The 15,448-nt window shown below is 37.3% G+C and overlaps 2 protein-coding genes and 1 long non-coding RNA gene across 5 annotated transcripts; 2 read left to right on the plus strand and 1 right to left on the minus strand.

The window, feature by feature from the left end:
- The first annotated feature begins 208 nt into the window (after positions 1-208).
- On the plus strand, positions 209-3,514 carry LOC145223116 (signal peptidase complex catalytic subunit SEC11A-like). Its single transcript, XM_080089454.1, has 6 exons — positions 209-289; positions 496-562; positions 644-753; positions 870-1,019; positions 1,166-1,343; positions 1,710-3,514. The coding sequence occupies exons 2-6, from the start codon at positions 521-523 to the stop codon at positions 1,758-1,760; spliced, it is 531 nt and encodes a 176-aa protein (XP_079945580.1). The 5' UTR covers positions 209-289; positions 496-520; the 3' UTR covers positions 1,761-3,514.
- Positions 3,515-4,530: 1,016 nt separating this feature from the next.
- On the minus strand, positions 4,531-6,633 carry LOC145224479 (uncharacterized). The gene is made up of 2 exons (XR_013859664.1): positions 5,522-6,633; positions 4,531-5,305 (listed from the first exon to the last, which is right to left on the minus strand). It is a non-coding gene; the product is annotated as an uncharacterized LOC145224479 (long non-coding RNA).
- Positions 6,634-6,680: 47 nt separating this feature from the next.
- Positions 6,681-13,786, plus strand: LOC145224478 (uncharacterized). 3 transcript variants are annotated; one of them, XM_080090985.1, is made up of 7 exons: positions 7,360-7,426; positions 7,856-7,960; positions 8,456-8,561; positions 9,940-10,107; positions 10,733-10,868; positions 11,238-11,352; positions 12,217-13,786. In XM_080090985.1, the coding sequence occupies exons 2-7, from the start codon at positions 7,898-7,900 to the stop codon at positions 12,688-12,690; spliced, it is 1,062 nt and encodes a 353-aa protein (XP_079947111.1). In that variant the 5' UTR covers positions 7,360-7,426; positions 7,856-7,897; the 3' UTR covers positions 12,691-13,786. The 3 variants fall into 3 exon arrangements, with proteins under 3 accessions (XP_079947110.1, XP_079947111.1, XP_079947112.1); XM_080090984.1 differs by lacking the exon at positions 7,856-7,960 and having other exon boundaries at positions 6,681-7,426; XM_080090986.1 differs by lacking the exon at positions 7,360-7,426 and having other exon boundaries at positions 7,443-7,960.
- The last annotated feature ends 1,662 nt before the right edge of the window (positions 13,787-15,448 follow it).

Consider the following 15,448-nt stretch of genomic DNA (forward strand, 5'->3'; position numbering starts at 1 on the left):
AAACCTTATCGAAGCGTGTCCTTTTGGCACAAAAATCCTCGCCAAACAAATATCACTTAGAAATAGTCAACAAACTAGTTCAAAATTTGTTTAAAATTGCAGTCATGGACATGTAATAATTATTTTATGTATAACCTGGATAAACGATAAACAAGTTTACACATGGTGATCGAATATAATTTGTTCAAGAAAACTGACTGTGGTGGTTCGGATCAATATCTCTCAAATTAAAACATTTGCTATTTTAAAGAATCGCAGCGTGGAGCCGTGGACTGAAGAATACGTTTCGGTAAATACTAAGTCCAATGTTTTTACATCACAAGTTATGATAAAGACGTTTTAAGTTGTTATTTGTCAAATATTCTGTGTTTTGCGATTGTATTGTTTTAACTTGTGATCGTATATGCAAAGTAGCGCCCGATGCATTTAACAATGATCTACGGTATTGTTTCGTAACAAAGGTTTCTTGCTTTTAACATTGATCGCTTTATTTAGGGCAGTTTCGTCTATAAAATCAAAGATGGAGATGTTCGACGACCTGCGTCGGATGAACAAGAGACAGGTGATTTTGAACGGACCTGTAAACTTTCTACACATTTTTAATTTAAACCCAACTCAAATGTTTAAATTATTTTAAAACCAGGTCTATTTTCAATTTCTCAACTTTGCAATGATTGTTGCCTCTGCCTTGATGATATGGAAAGGTTTAATGGTTGTCACAGGAAGTGAGAGTCCAATTGTAGTTGTTCTCAGGTGGGAAGTTGTGTTTAGATGAAACTGTAGGTATAGCACAGTTTTTACAGCGATGGTTTGAACTGTTCTTTTTATTGGTTATTTTTCAATCAAAATACATTGTCTGTTGTTTGCAGTGGAAGTATGGAACCTGCATTTTTCCGAGGCGATCTTCTTTTTCTAACAAACTACCAAGAAGATGAAATCAGAGCTGGAGAGATAGTTGTTTTCAAAATAGAGGGTAGAGACATACCAATAGTGCATCGGGTTATAAAAGTACATGAAAAGTAAGCCACCAATGTTTCTTCGAAATTAAACTGTACTTGTTAACAGTCTTTTAAACAGGAATTCCTTTTTGGTTTTATAGTACAAAGTTAAATAAATCTGATTGAAAGGTATGTTTATATCGATAAAGCTTTCTTTTAATTGATAGGCCGGACGGCAAGATTAAGTTTCTTACCAAGGGTGATAACAATGAGGTTGATGACCGTGGCCTGTACAAACCAGGACAGTTGTGGGTGGAACGCAATCATGTAGTTGGTCGTGCGAGAGGCTTTGTTCCATATGTTGGCATGGTAACCATTCTTATGAACGATTACCCCAAATTAAAGGTTAGAAATTTTTGTTTTCACTTTCTTACAGAAATTGTCCCAAAATTTTGTGAATAAATTCTCTGAGAAAAATATGTTCATTGCAAAATACATTTTTAACACTACAGTAAACCTCACTTAAACCGTATTCGGTTAATCCAGATCTTCGCCTAATTCGGACAAAACTTGAGGTACAATGATTTGTAATGTGGTAAGGCTTAACTAGTTGACATCTGTTAATTCAGACCACCCCCAATTTTCGACAAATTTTAATTTACCAAGGTTTACTGTATTTTATCACAGATCTGTCAAACAAAGACCTTACAAATCTGAAAATTTGAAGTAGACAAGTACTGCTACATTAAATTGATCTTTTTTTGTTTTCAGTATGCAGTACTTGGACTTCTTGGTATCTTTGTGCTGGTACACAGGGAATGATTGTTCTTGTCTTTCGATGCAATGTTGGATCTCTGTTTGGTGCAGTGACTGTTTAGGATTATTGGAGATCACTTAAGTGATAGTCAACATTTCTATTTATTGTTTGTGATGTTTGGTTACCCGTATTCGCCAGTAATACTTGACCTATTTTGAGGAAACTTTCAAGAGTGGTAGATTTTACCATGGGGCTGTGTCATCCCCATTGCCCAACACAAAAATTTGGTTACTATTATCATGGGATGCTTTGTTTTGGGGAAAAAAATGAATGGGTTGTATAATAAACCACTATAATATATATGTAGTTTTGACTTGTGCCTTTTGTACTGTCTTTGTCTCGTTCATTTTTTTGAAAACTAAATTAGATTTAAAACTTCACATTTGTCAGCTTTTGCCTTTGCATTTTTTTCTTGCAGAGAATTTAGGTTAATTGCAAATTCTAGTTTGTTGCATACTGATTTCCACACTATAGTCGAATGTTAAAAAAATAATCCTGAAAATCACCAAGAAAAAGCTTGTTGAAACAGCAAATTGGACTTGCTATTTACCAGAATCAACTGTATCTGATCTCACATAATCAGCTACCCCAAATTTATGATGAATGTGTCTGAAAGTAGATGAAATTGTGCTGCTGTGCTATGTAGACTAGTTTTGTTTCACAAAAAGCTGAACATATTTCATTACAAATAACAATCTAAACAAACCAATTTGTTTAGATGGCCAAAAAGATGTTTTTATAGTGAATCTTGTTGACATGTCATTTGTGCAGCGTTGGTAAATTTGACTGATAAATTATTGCAATACAGCATGTTCTGTACTGAGAAAACTTTTGACACTGCACCATGCTCATTATATTGTTCTTATTGCAGTCCTATACTGATTTTTGACACTACAGTAACAGGCTTTTTTTCCAAACCGAAATATAAAAACTAAATTTATAAGTGAACCAGTGGACCCATTTTGAATTGTGGGCCTAAATAATATTGTTTCAAGTCTATTTCTGTGTAATATGGCAGTAATGTATGTTGAAACTACATTAGAACTTTTTTGATCGCAAATGTTCAGCATGTGTGGTGCCACTGTACTGTACGGTCAAATGATTGTATGGTATCACATACTTAACTCCTTGTTTTGAAAATGTTTGTTTCTGACTTATTTGCTGTCTTAACTATTTACTTGTACATGAGCTTGGTGCAGTCAACTGTGTCAATGATTCTAGAAACTAATTCACTGCCAAGGTGGCGATTTTCCACCTTTTCTGACCTCAAGTTGAGGGGTAATCTCACTGATTGGAGGTTGTCAAAAGACAATTTTTGTTAATTTACATGCTTTCTGATATACATTCGTCTTTGCAAGCAGTTAAATGACGGCAAAATTTGGCTTGTTTTTATTTTACTTTAAATTTTTAAGCTAGTTTTGTCTAGCGTAGTTGCGGTTTTTGAGAAATGGACCTGGCAACACTGTTCACGGCAAAAAAAATGTTCTAAAGCTTGATTAATATATCAAGTTCATATTGATCATTGTTCAAAGTCATAGCTGCGTTGACTGCACAAGCTCACAAGAAAACGTCATTTCTGAAGTTTGTTTCCGAGGTTTCATTAACATTTGTGTGGGGAAAGGGATTGATTATATGTGTTTTCGATTCTGAATGCCTATTACTGCTTTTTGATCCCGTTATTTTTTGTGCACAACGGGGAGCTAAAGAGTCGGTGTTTTCTGTTTTCAGTGTGCAATGGAATACAAAGGATAGGAAATGCTTCTGGTGTTTATGTAACAGCTGAAGTGAAAATTGTCAAAAAAAAAAAACTGTCAAAATAACCAGGCTCGTTTGCGAACCTAAAAACCAAGCTATAATGTCCCGGGGATCCATTTTCTACAGAAACCTCATTATACATAAGCTTTACCATTGCTGTTGACCAATCATCCGGGGACACAACCAAGATTAGGAAAATAAATAGAAGTCCCCTGTTACATGGGTGTGTTGTTGGTAGTTGCTAAGGGTAACGGGAAAAACACAGTCTGTATGCTAGTGGAGCGTGTCTACTGGCATTGCCGCACTGCCGCAGAACACGGCCTCAATTAGGTCGCTCTGTATAAGAACGATCCAAAAATAGCCCTTGAGTCAACCTTTTGTGGCCCTGAGCCGAGCGAAATCGAACACCGGCAGTAACAGTGTTTTTGAAGGTCCAGAAAGTTCGCCCCCAGCGCACCTTTAAGATCACGTGATCCTAGATTGTCATCAGACACCACAGAAAACTCCCTGGGAAAGGTTGTCGCGACTTGTTTATTGCCGACTTCGGTCGAAATAGTTTGCCAGTGTCAGAAAGAGGCGTCCGTGGGGTCCCAGAGGTGCCTTTATTAACTTAGCCTGAGTTTGAAACATGTATTTGGCCGCACACTCATGTGAGGTAAGACATACACGTAGCAACTAGCAAGGATGTTTGTCAACAATATGAGAAACAAGAAACTTGTTTACCCGGTTAGTATTGCAAATTTTAGTGGGATGTCAGTGTTTAGTATATTTTTCATTTTCAGCACAGTAAAAATCAGTTTAGCGCGGTTTTATGGCTGCTTTCGTTTTAGTTCACATTTTATAAACGCTTTGTGGTGAAAAGTTGAATTTGCTGTTAATGTCAGCCGTTACAAAAATATAGTTAAACACGACCCTTTTACCATGAAAAGGAGATCAAAAACACATGCTATATGTTCCCAGTAATGTTTTACGCATATGTACACGTGTTGTAACTTATTTGATTTTTTATTACTGTACCTACGCTAAGAATTCAAGCGCACAGCTTGGGGCAAAAAGGTTATAATGGTATAATGAGGCCCGACCTTGGCACACTCTTTAACAACCACTGTAAAAACAGTATCTCCACATCCCACGGGGTAGGCTATATAAATTTTATTAGTTTATGAACGTAGCAGTATAGCAGGTAGCCTACAGACGTACAGTCAACGTCAGCAAACAACAAATTTCACCACAAAGAATTCCCCATAGAGAACAAACGTATGCTGGTCTCGGTCTTACAGCAGGTGTTTTCCTTTGCCGCGACAAAAGGCTTTTTTCCACAAATGTGAGTGTTCGAAACAGCCTAAAGCAAATGTTTGCATGCGGATAGCACGTACTAAATAATGGTAGACACCTACGTTATATCTAAATATATAAAAAACGAACAATATTTTGCATCATGTAATTCCATAAGGTACAAGCACGTATTACAGAACGCATTATAGTAGATTGTGTTGAAATATAAGGCTATATTTTTTGACTTAAGTTATAGCCTACACGTCAAGAGAACTTAGCCTAACAATTGCATCTGAATATTAAATTTAAATTGATTTCCTTGTCAAATGTCAGCAATCTTTTCAGCATAACAACCCACACACTTTGCACAACGTTTTGCAACGTGTGTGAATACTTGCGGCCGCGGCGGCGTCGTTCCGACCAGTTGCGTCATTTGTTTTGCAGCGGCTTCGTATCACGTGATGGCCACATTTCGGTGACGCTCTAACCTTTAAATAATATATTTTCCTGTGCGTTGGTCCTGCAAAAAAGGTCATTTGAAATTGCTTGTACTTTCGACAATAATGTTCGTGATTTCTAGCGGTTATGAAACACAAACGGTTAGCAACACAATTAACGAACAAGCAATACAACAACATAATAAAACTTGGTAATAAATGCTGCGACATTTGTACAAAACGTTCCGACCGAAAAACACGAATCTGCACTTATACAGGCTTATGCACACATGACTTACCATTTTCTGTTGGCAGTAGGTTAATGAAAATTAATATGAATATCTTAAGAGTTTGAGTAGCCTATCTAAATTGAGCTCAATATTTTATCACATGTTCGTCCTTGTGTGATTTGCCCAATTCAAATGCCACATACGTTATCCTATATAATATATCCGTGCAAAATATTAACAAAACAGCGTCAAGATATATCGCTATTACATGAAAAACAAAACTAGTAAATTGTAAATTGCAGTCACATTATCACAAACTGCAGTATTTTGCTTTTTATGGCCTCCGTTTGTAAAAAATATGTTAACAACATAAAATCTGCACACTTTTGCACCATACAATGCCAATATTTATCAAACTCCAGTCAAAAACAGTTTATAAACAAAATTGTTTCAGTCAGCATGTTAAAAAAACGACCTGCAGTACCACGTATAGCCTAGGGCCCTAGGCCTATAACCTACATTCGCTCAAATGCCGTAAATTTGTATTCAAAATCCACAGCAAATCAATTATTTAACATTTTTAACGCAATTAGCATAACCTTAAATCACATGTACAAAACAGTAGCGTGAACTTAAAAAATCTACGCGGCAAACGTAACCTTTCCATGCCACAAATGATGTCACTTGCAAAATTGGCCGTGGATTCAGGACAAAGAGCAGGTCACGTGTCAAAACAGCTGACAACCTGTTCGGATTCGGTTTGACGCCGCGAACCTCGCTGTGTGGAACAAGTCTGGTGCAATGTAAACATTACGCCACAGCACAGCGACCTGAAGCCGTATTGTCCGCTGGCAAGTCAGGCCTTTGCCAGGAAACCACCACTTTTGAAGCGCGTCACGGTACAACGGTTTTTAAGTACTGCTACGCTATGGGTAGAATTAAATATGAAAAAATACAGAAGGGCCAAATACCAAACAAATATGTGAAAATTAGCATGGTAATATTAAACTAATTGTGTGGATATATTTTTTTTATTTCTAAAACAGCGTTGTTATTGAATAGTGATGCTAGGTCAAAGGCTATAACTCAACCGTTGCGTAGTGGATGAGTCGGCTGCCGCAGACTTGTTTTGAACCGAGCTAGAACCAGTGCCAGCTGGTTTTAAGCGACCGAGCCCTGAGCCAGCGCCGGCGTTTGCGAGCCGACGCTTTAACGTGCAACAGCTTTGAGTGCGGGTCTGCGCGATCATGTTATAGAACACTAGTTAAGTGCGTTTTTTGGTAATGTTGCAAAGAAGGTTAGCATGCTGTTTTGTAAGACCGGTAATCACTGATTAACCAGGCATGTTCGCGTGGTCAGCCGTATTTACTTCTGAGGCTTCAAGTCTTAAACTGTTGTTTGCAGAAGTTTTATAAGTCGGCAATTGTCTGGCGTGTTGAACTTTGTCCAGTGTCAGCTCGCAGCGTGCAGCAGCCGTCCATTTGTTTGTTTGTACAGTAAACAGTACAAGTCTTTGAAAACGGCTACTGTGTATTTGTTTAAAACGCTTTCACCTAAATTTGATGAACAGCTTATGCAACGTTATTGCAGAACGTAGCGTTTCCTGTACGTACGTAAAAGTTTAGGGAGGTTAAAATACCGTTTAAATTCACGCTAAAGGCAGTTAGCAGCACTAGGTCACAAGCCTTTTGAACTGCGATATGGAACGTTAAATGTGGCCAATGATTAACCAAATAATATTAAACATCAACCCTGCTTTTGATTTTTAGACATGAATGCATTGACATTCCCGCAAAAAGTAGTTATCTTGCTGCACTGTTAAAGCACTAACACAGGCCTTGTGAATCACTGTGCCATAGAATGTACAATGAATTGATGAGAAGTTCCATCATTCCAAAGTTCCCGCTTGTTTTGACATTTCTAATCAAACCTGGCAGTTGCCGGGTTGGCTATTCTTCAGACACACCAAAAAAAGTATGTATTGCATTTTTATTTTCTTGATTTACACTGCATCTGCTTGTGTATTTTATTTTATTCCCTTTGTTGTATAATTTGCTTATGTTTGCAACACCATTGTGTATCCTAAAAAAAATGAACCTGTTAATCTGTTCAAAATCATGCTTACTTTTAATCAACAATTTTGTCTTACAACAATTTGGAAACATTTCTAACAATGCGAATTTGTGTTTTGTAAAGTAAAAAATATTGATTTGAAAGCAAAATCACATGATGGTGTTGTCGAATGTACACATATTTTATTTACTAATCAGTTGTACCAAAACTGCTGTATCATCTTGTTACTTTTGTGCTGCGTGCTTGTATCGAATTCGACATCCAAAACAACTCCCAAAAAAATCCCAGCACATGAGAACAAAACTGTTAGGACTCTTGTATTTTGATCAGTTCTAGTGTAGCTGTTGCAATTCGCTTTCTCTGCCAAACAGTATGGGGAGACTGGGCGACCAACTGTTAGATTTCCCAAGTAGAAACCGAGCATCAGGCCATGTGGTGAGTTAAGGACAGTAAAGGTATGCGCCATGATGGCACACTGTTCAAGTCTGCATTATTTTTCAAACTTGTCAGTTGTGTACAATTTTGTTTGTGTATATACCGTGCATTTTAAAAACACCATGATCATGTACTTTTGCCTAGATGTTTTTTTTGTGCCAACATTTAACCTTGAAAGGCCTAAAAGATGATAATTTGAATTGCATTGCTTTTATGCATGATTTTGAAACAATATTCCCCTCGACTACTGTGCTTTTTAATGGTGACACTGTGTCAATTTGATCAACAACAAATCAAAAACAAATGAAATGTATTTTTGAAATGTCTAACAAAAGTACCTGTATTAACAAAATATTTATTTTGTGTTGAACATTGGAAAGACAAAACAATTTGTATTTTTGTGTGCTTTTTTTGTTCAGAACTTTAATTTGATGCTATTAATGTTATGTGCAGTTTTACAATCCAGTTTGCTTAAAGTTTTCTCTTTATTTTCAGGGCAGCCAAGAGACTTGCGAAAGCCCTGATGGATCCAACTATGTATGCTCTGTAGGTCATTGCTGTGGAGGAGATGGTTGCTGCACCTACTACTATGAGCTTTGGTGTAAGTCACATTCATATTGTATTTGTATGTATTTTTATTTTCTTATTTCTATGTAAAGCTGGTTTGTTCCAAGCTTTTGGTCAAGAAAGTGTGCTTCAAACTTAATTTAAATTTACACACATGTCAGTTAGTTATCCAAAGTTGATCCTCCTAAAGTTTGAACTGGCAGTTCACCCACAGGCCCTCAAAACATGTTTTATAGGAAAGCTATTGTTTCTTCAATCATGATGGAGTTCTTATGCACATGCTTTTTTTAACCATTAAGTTATTTGTCTAAAACTAAAAAAGATACTGTATATGGCCATTTACTGGTGTAAAATGGTTTCAAACTCTAACAATACTGAGATAGATCAGGAATTTAATTGAAATAAAAAGACTGCTGGTGCACATAAACGGGAAGTATATTTCTCCTGTTTGTGTTGAAAGCATTGCTTTACTATAGGCAATATAGGTGCAGAACGGTAAGCAAAACCATTTTTCTGACTAAAACGGTTATATACAAAATGCTCTACAGGTATTAAGAACAATTCTCAACTTGGTAGGCTTCTAAACTGGCATTAAAATATTGTTGTTATATTTGTTTATAATATAATGGGTAAAACAACAGATGGATATGCTTTACTGTTTAATAGGGCATGCAAACCCAGGTGAACCTTCCTTCTGAATAATTGACTGCCTTTCTCTAATCAATAAATTAAGGTTCTTATATGGTCAGTACAGCATACAAGCCTATGTCAATAAAAGCTGCAGGTCTGCTCCTAATAATTAATTTTACTCTCTAAGTCTCTACCAGTATATTAGATATGTATTGGGACTTATTGGGGATTTTTGAGTATAATTAATAAGGTTTACAAATTTGTTGGTAATTACTGATAAATGGACTGGAGTTGTGATTCACTACAATAGGCAATTGCTAAAAAATTGTCATGATTTGGACTTAATTTGGGCAATAAACTTGAGATAACTTTTAACTCCTAAACAGTTTCACTTGCTTGGTAAATGTCTTAAATGACTTTGATTCAATGCTGGTTTATTACTTAGTTCTATGAAACCAAATAAATTGTTCAATCCAGAAGATTAATCGAATTTGTGTGATGAAAAAGGCATCCTTAAAGTCCCTTTTTACCAATCCATTTAATGATCAAGTCATAAATATATTGTGTATTATTTACTACTAGGCAGATTTCAAGTGTAAAATACCTGCAGTTTTTTTTAGCAAAAAAAATCGTTTTAGTCCATTTACCCCCAAATCATACCAAATTTGTTTCTGTTTGAAAGCCTGTTGCTCAATATACAAGTATTTTCTAAATATACAAGTAAGGCCAGGTTCTTATGGTTATCCAGACATGTTGATGTTAACTTTGTTATTTTTTGACAGGGTTTTGGTTGATCTGGGGTGTCATTATCCTGATGAGCTGCTGCTGTGCTTATCATCACAGACAAAAACGACGAGAGGATAGAGCAAGAGGTGGCCACAGTACTACATCTGGTACACGACATCCATATGCCGGGGTGTGTAACTATCCAGGACCCCCACTGGACAATCGTAAGTCAAAATAGTGTTTTCTTCATTACATTACTATTGCTTAACTCAGAAATGCGGCAGTTTTTTTTCTTGTGATATGATGCCTGATGCCATAACCTTAAACGGGGCAAATGTATTTGTGATAGGTTAGTGCAGTGGTTCTTAACCTGCCAAGGACTGTGGCCCCCTTAAAGTTTAATTTGGGCCTTCTGGCACACTTCAAATAACATTTTAAGTTCTGTGCCCCCTGCAAAACATGTAAATGGCAAACTTTGTTGAAATTGTGTACAAATTTTGGCTTTAAACAAGTTGAATAGAATAAACAACAAACTGTAATCTTGACAATAGGGAATAAATATATTTGCACCACACACTCAACTCTGTGTATTATAAAAGAAAATGGCTTACTGATTTTCGTGGGTGTTTCTGGTGAGGCTACACCTGTGACCTCCTGGAAAACAGCTCGTAGGCCCCCTGCGGGGCTGAGGGCCCGGTTGAGAACCACTGGGTTAGTGCTTAGTGGTGAAATCGCCATATGACTAAGATTTCTATTTTTAGTGTTAAGTATCAGGTATTGTTCTGCAAAGAATGGGATGTAAACAATGAAACTAACGTCGTTGTTTTAAACTTAACCCATTGTTTACAGAGGTACTTGGGTATTGCAAGCTTCCTGTGTACGATGAGATTATTCGAATTCCACCCACTGCATCTCCACCTCCTCCGTATTCATCTCGAAGACGATCAATCAACACTATTGCATGTTTGCAGCCAAACGAAGCGGGGTATGTCTTTCTTTTTCACTTTGTGCACTTGAAACCATAGTAAATATCCATTTCCAAAAATTTTGAAACCTGTTATATGCAGGGTTCGACAAAATGGGCCATTGATCAGTCAAATAAACTACCCACCCTGAATTGAATGAAAATAATTCATGTTTTCTTCCAAATCTATGATTTTTGTTTGGCACTACCTTTTTCTTATCTATCGGTTTAACTAAATTTTACAAGTCACATTATAAAACGCTTGCATTATGTACTTTTATTCAACCAACCAAAAAACATCAATATTATGGTAGATACTAACATGATGTTTGTACCATTAAGTTTACTCATTTTTTGTTGTTGTTTAATATTGGGAAATTCTTTTTGCAGTGAAATGCAGATGACAATTGTGCCTTGTCACATCACTGGTTCTATGTTGTCACTTGCCTCTCTGTCACACTACGTGCCCGGAATCATTTCACAAAGCAACAACATACACATTTCGGTATGACTGATTTCGTTAACATAATGAATGACCTTTCTGTCTATTCAGTTTTTATCATAAAACTACCTTTGTGTTTTGGTAACTGTTTGAAAAGTCCATGTCGAAAGTTAATGGTTTTATGTCAGTAGTTTACGAACTTTTACTCATTCCTCACCGTTTGGGGTTTTCAACTTATATATATCACATTCCACACATATATATACCATTGTTTTGAAAGGCACACAACAATATAATGGTTGTAACAGATATGATTTTTTGAAGGATGCATGCTAGATGAATTGGTTACCTGCTCTTTTTTGAGTTGACCTTTAAAGAGCTGACTGCAAATGTTCTGTTTGGCATTAAAGTGATATGCTCGGTGCTCGGCGAGCACGCTCGGTGCATTATGACGTCACAAAAAATCCCCTTTTCACGTTTTAGCTCTACAAGGCCCCTTACGTCACCGGCGGTGTTTTATTGTAGCTGTACATGCCCATAAAGTACGCGTTCTTCCACCATTCTAGTGCATTTGAAAAATCTTTCGTTTTTGCATATAGACACCCTTTAGACCACTAGTTACATATGTTAGCAGGGCATGAATATGCAAATTTAACGCTCGGGTCAGTTTGTGCAACTTCTCGGCCGAGCACCGAGCATTAAAAACAGCGACGCTCGGTACCGAGTACTCGGGTTCTGGCTCGGCTCGGCTCGGCCCATCCCTAGTTGACATTGTACCAAGGAACCAAGAAAATAAAATGATTTATTATACTGGCCAAAAGCCCCTTAATTTGTGGTGTATATAACACGGTTTTTGTTTTGATTTACTTAAAGAAAAGAAAAATGTCATATTCCCCCGAAAGCAACAATCTTTTGTAATCTTTTAAGGTCAATCCGACTTCAATGCCACCCACTGATCAAGTAGCCACTGATGACAACAACAACACGATCACGCCAGATTTCCCTACAAGTTCAGAACAAATGCAAAGCGCCCCACCCTTGCCCAAGAAAGAGGTTGAAAACACCTCGAAGGATCTAACCGACGTCGACCGGGTTTCGGTTGTCAAATCGCCGCAGAGTGTGCACGAGGGCTGCTCGTACATCACCGAAGAATTGCCCCATGATGTGGAAAGCAGCGACAACAGTGAGTACGAAGATGAAGATGATTACCTACTTGGTGTCGACCCGAACAATAACATCCAGCCAGTAATGATGCACCCTAAGGAGTTGATCGCCGGCCGACAATCGCCGCGTATCGGTGCCGACGAAGCCGATGCATTACGACCGTATGATGATGTTTGCTCGCAAGAAGCCAGTTCGTTTTCCAGTGTAGGTGACATTGTACTCAACCTTACACCGTGATAGAAACATACATACTATTGACAATGGTGCCGATAAGTGAGGTTACTGAAAAAATAAGCCTATAAAGGCTGTTCTCTCCGAAGCTATGATTCTCTCTTTGTGTCTGTCTATTGTTTTGACTCCGCGCATTGCGACGCAAGCACAGTTTTCTTTGTATTACTGCCAACATGCTTTGCGTAGTACTCAGTAGTTGGGAGTATGTTATTTTTCTCTGTGCAGTTGGTGGCCTTCCATGTGACGTACGTGTCCTTCTATACACGCCTATATGTGTTATTGTAAGCACACGCCTGTTGTTTTGCGCATCTGGTATTTCTGGCTACACATCGCAAAATTCGTAACTCCTGCTAATAACCCTCGCAGTATTGGGCCACGTCGCTTGTACATATTGGCATAGCAAACCACTGGTCAGGTTTTGCTGTAAAAAAGTAGTTTTTTTCGCGTTTGCGTTGTGATCACTGTGACTGAGGCCTGAAAGCTGTGGAGCTAGGCGCATTTCTTTTGTTTCATCCTGCACCGATTTTTTTGTATTGTACCCTCCCAGGGCGCCTATATACGCCACCGTTTTTATGATGTTTAATATGCGATAGTAGTACGCCACTTAGCGGCGCTGCTTTTTGCTGTTCAAGTTTTACCCCGCCAAAAAGTTATCAAGTTATATTTTCGTGGTGCAATTTTTTTGAAGCACCCCCACAGGCTAGTTTTGCGCGCCGCTTTTATCTGCTAAGGCAATAACATTTTTGTTGCTGATTCTTTGCGCCACCAGCTTACGTAGTAACTGTTTTTTTACCTATTGGTAATCTAATTTGCCTCCTCAAAGCGCTAGGCAATATCTGTACATAAGTGCCTTCGTGGCGAAACAAAACGGCTTAATTTGCGGTGTTTGTTTTCGTCTACTGCTTTCTGCGAGCCAGGCTTTAGACTTCCGCATTTCTGTTTTTCGGTTCCTGTTTTTCCTCGCATTTCGTAATATCTCCGCCTGTTTTCGTCTTTTTGGTTTCATGTTCCTCGCAGCGCGCCGTGTTCCACTATATTGCTGTTTCTGTTCCCCTTTTTCCCTCCTAAGACATTCAAATACAAGTTTCGTTTTTGCATTTTATTTCAAATGCCCATGGAGTTTGTAGGTAACCCGCAGTACAGTCACAGGGCCAAACCCTTGAAAAAGTTTTATTCAATAAGTATTTGCGAAAAATGCATTGGCATTGTCCGCTCCCTATTCAAATAGAACTATTGAAATAGATCGACAAACTGATAATGGTTAAAATATAGTCTACTAAACTAAATTTTAAAGGAGTTTGTACATAGTTGTCCTTAAACTGTAGGCTCTAAATCCAAAACTGAAATCTTTGAGTGTGTGTTAACATAAGAAAATGGATTATAAAAAAATCCAAGTGAGCGCTCATAAAAAATCGTAACTTCCAAAAGTTTTCACGCTGCTAGACTAATTTAAAACAGTTAAAAAACCCGGTTGCGAAGCCATGCATCTTTAAAGTGAGGAGTGCAAGAGAACGGTCATAAAATTTGTACACTAGTTTCCCCTGCTATAGTATTTTGAAACCTACTTTGATAAAAGCATTGCACACATGTGCTGGTCATGCTTTATGCCACCATCAGCCCAGCACTATTTCACACTTAGCGGGAGTGGTTGTAGGTATGCTGTTATGTTGTGAAAACATTACCATGTTGCCCTTATGTTGACAAGTTGTAGGGTGGAAGGAGTAGCCTACGGCGCCCAACCGCTGAACATGCAGCCTATACGGCAATGCAATGCGTACGTGGTCAAGTTTAATGTAATGTAAATATTTGCTCCTTCGATAACACGTAGCTAGCTAACTTTTTTGACTTGTTGTCACACATGCAACAGCCTTAGTTTTTGATCACCCCTAATTTGCGAAAAATTTCACAAACGTTGACGATCCCTTGAATGGCAAAACCGACTGGTCGTTTTAACTTCAAAATTTCATTTAAACCTCAAATGCCAGTTTTATTTTGTTTTCATTACAGCTAACATACAAATAATACAAAATAGAGAAAATACAAAATACACAACAAATTTTTTATCCCTTGAAAATAAATTTTTAATTGGTTTCTTACTGCTACCGTGCGGAAAAAGGAAAAGTATTTTTGCAGTTCTGCATTTATTGTGATTGTAAATGTGAACGTGATAAAGTTATGCAAATTATTGTGACAAAAGTCAACACTTTTGTGCCTTAAATCTTCTGAAATTTTTCTAAGCAATGTTTCTTTTAATACAGCATTATACTTTGCTCTGGACTTTTTGTATCACCTACTTTTTTACAAGCATTGACAAAAATACAAAATGACCTATTTTACGTCATTATTTGGCATGTTACGTATTTGTTGTGGCAAGTTAGATGTTTTCAGGAAGAATAGTTGCATAATCGCTATTAATAAATTGCAGAAGGATAATCTTACACGTTTATTACTTTATACTGTCTTTTATGTCTAATCCACAACTTTGCAATGCCCAAATGCAATGTTTGTGCTTGAAAAGAAACGTTAGAAAATGCGCTGACATATATAATTTATAACAATGCCTAGCTTACTTTACAACCTGAACAAAATTGCATTTTTTTTGTTTTGAATTTGGATCTTTTTTACTTTAAGCAACTTTGCTAGTATACATGTGTCATGTGGTATTTTAATTTTGACAGCATTAAATTATAAAAAGGTTTAACAACTTACAGATTTGCATTTTTTAAGCAAAGTTTAGATTTGTTAATTTGCTGTCCAATCTACC

Source organism: Phallusia mammillata, chromosome 4 (genome assembly GCF_965637545.1).
Source record: "Phallusia mammillata chromosome 4, kaPhaMamm4.hap1.1, whole genome shotgun sequence".
NCBI classification, from domain to species: Eukaryota; Metazoa; Chordata; class Ascidiacea; order Phlebobranchia; family Ascidiidae; genus Phallusia; species Phallusia mammillata.

Excerpts from the sequence above, each read along its gene's own strand:
- LOC145224478 (XM_080090984.1), top strand. The coding sequence starts at position 7,313 with ATGTACAATGAATTGATGAGAAGTTCCATCATTCCAAAGTTCCCGCTT. Across the intron at positions 7,427-8,455 it reads CTTCAGACACACCAAAAAAA|GGCAGCCAAGAGACTTGCGA; the intron begins GTATGTATTGCA and ends CTTTATTTTCAG. Across the intron at positions 11,353-12,216 it reads GCAACAACATACACATTTCG|GTCAATCCGACTTCAATGCC; the intron begins GTATGACTGATT and ends TAATCTTTTAAG.
- LOC145223116 (XM_080089454.1), top strand. The coding sequence starts at position 521 with ATGGAGATGTTCGACGACCTGCGTCGGATGAACAAGAGACAG. Across the intron at positions 754-869 it reads CCAATTGTAGTTGTTCTCAG|TGGAAGTATGGAACCTGCAT; the intron begins GTGGGAAGTTGT and ends TGTTGTTTGCAG. Across the intron at positions 1,020-1,165 it reads GTTATAAAAGTACATGAAAA|GCCGGACGGCAAGATTAAGT; the intron begins GTAAGCCACCAA and ends TTTAATTGATAG.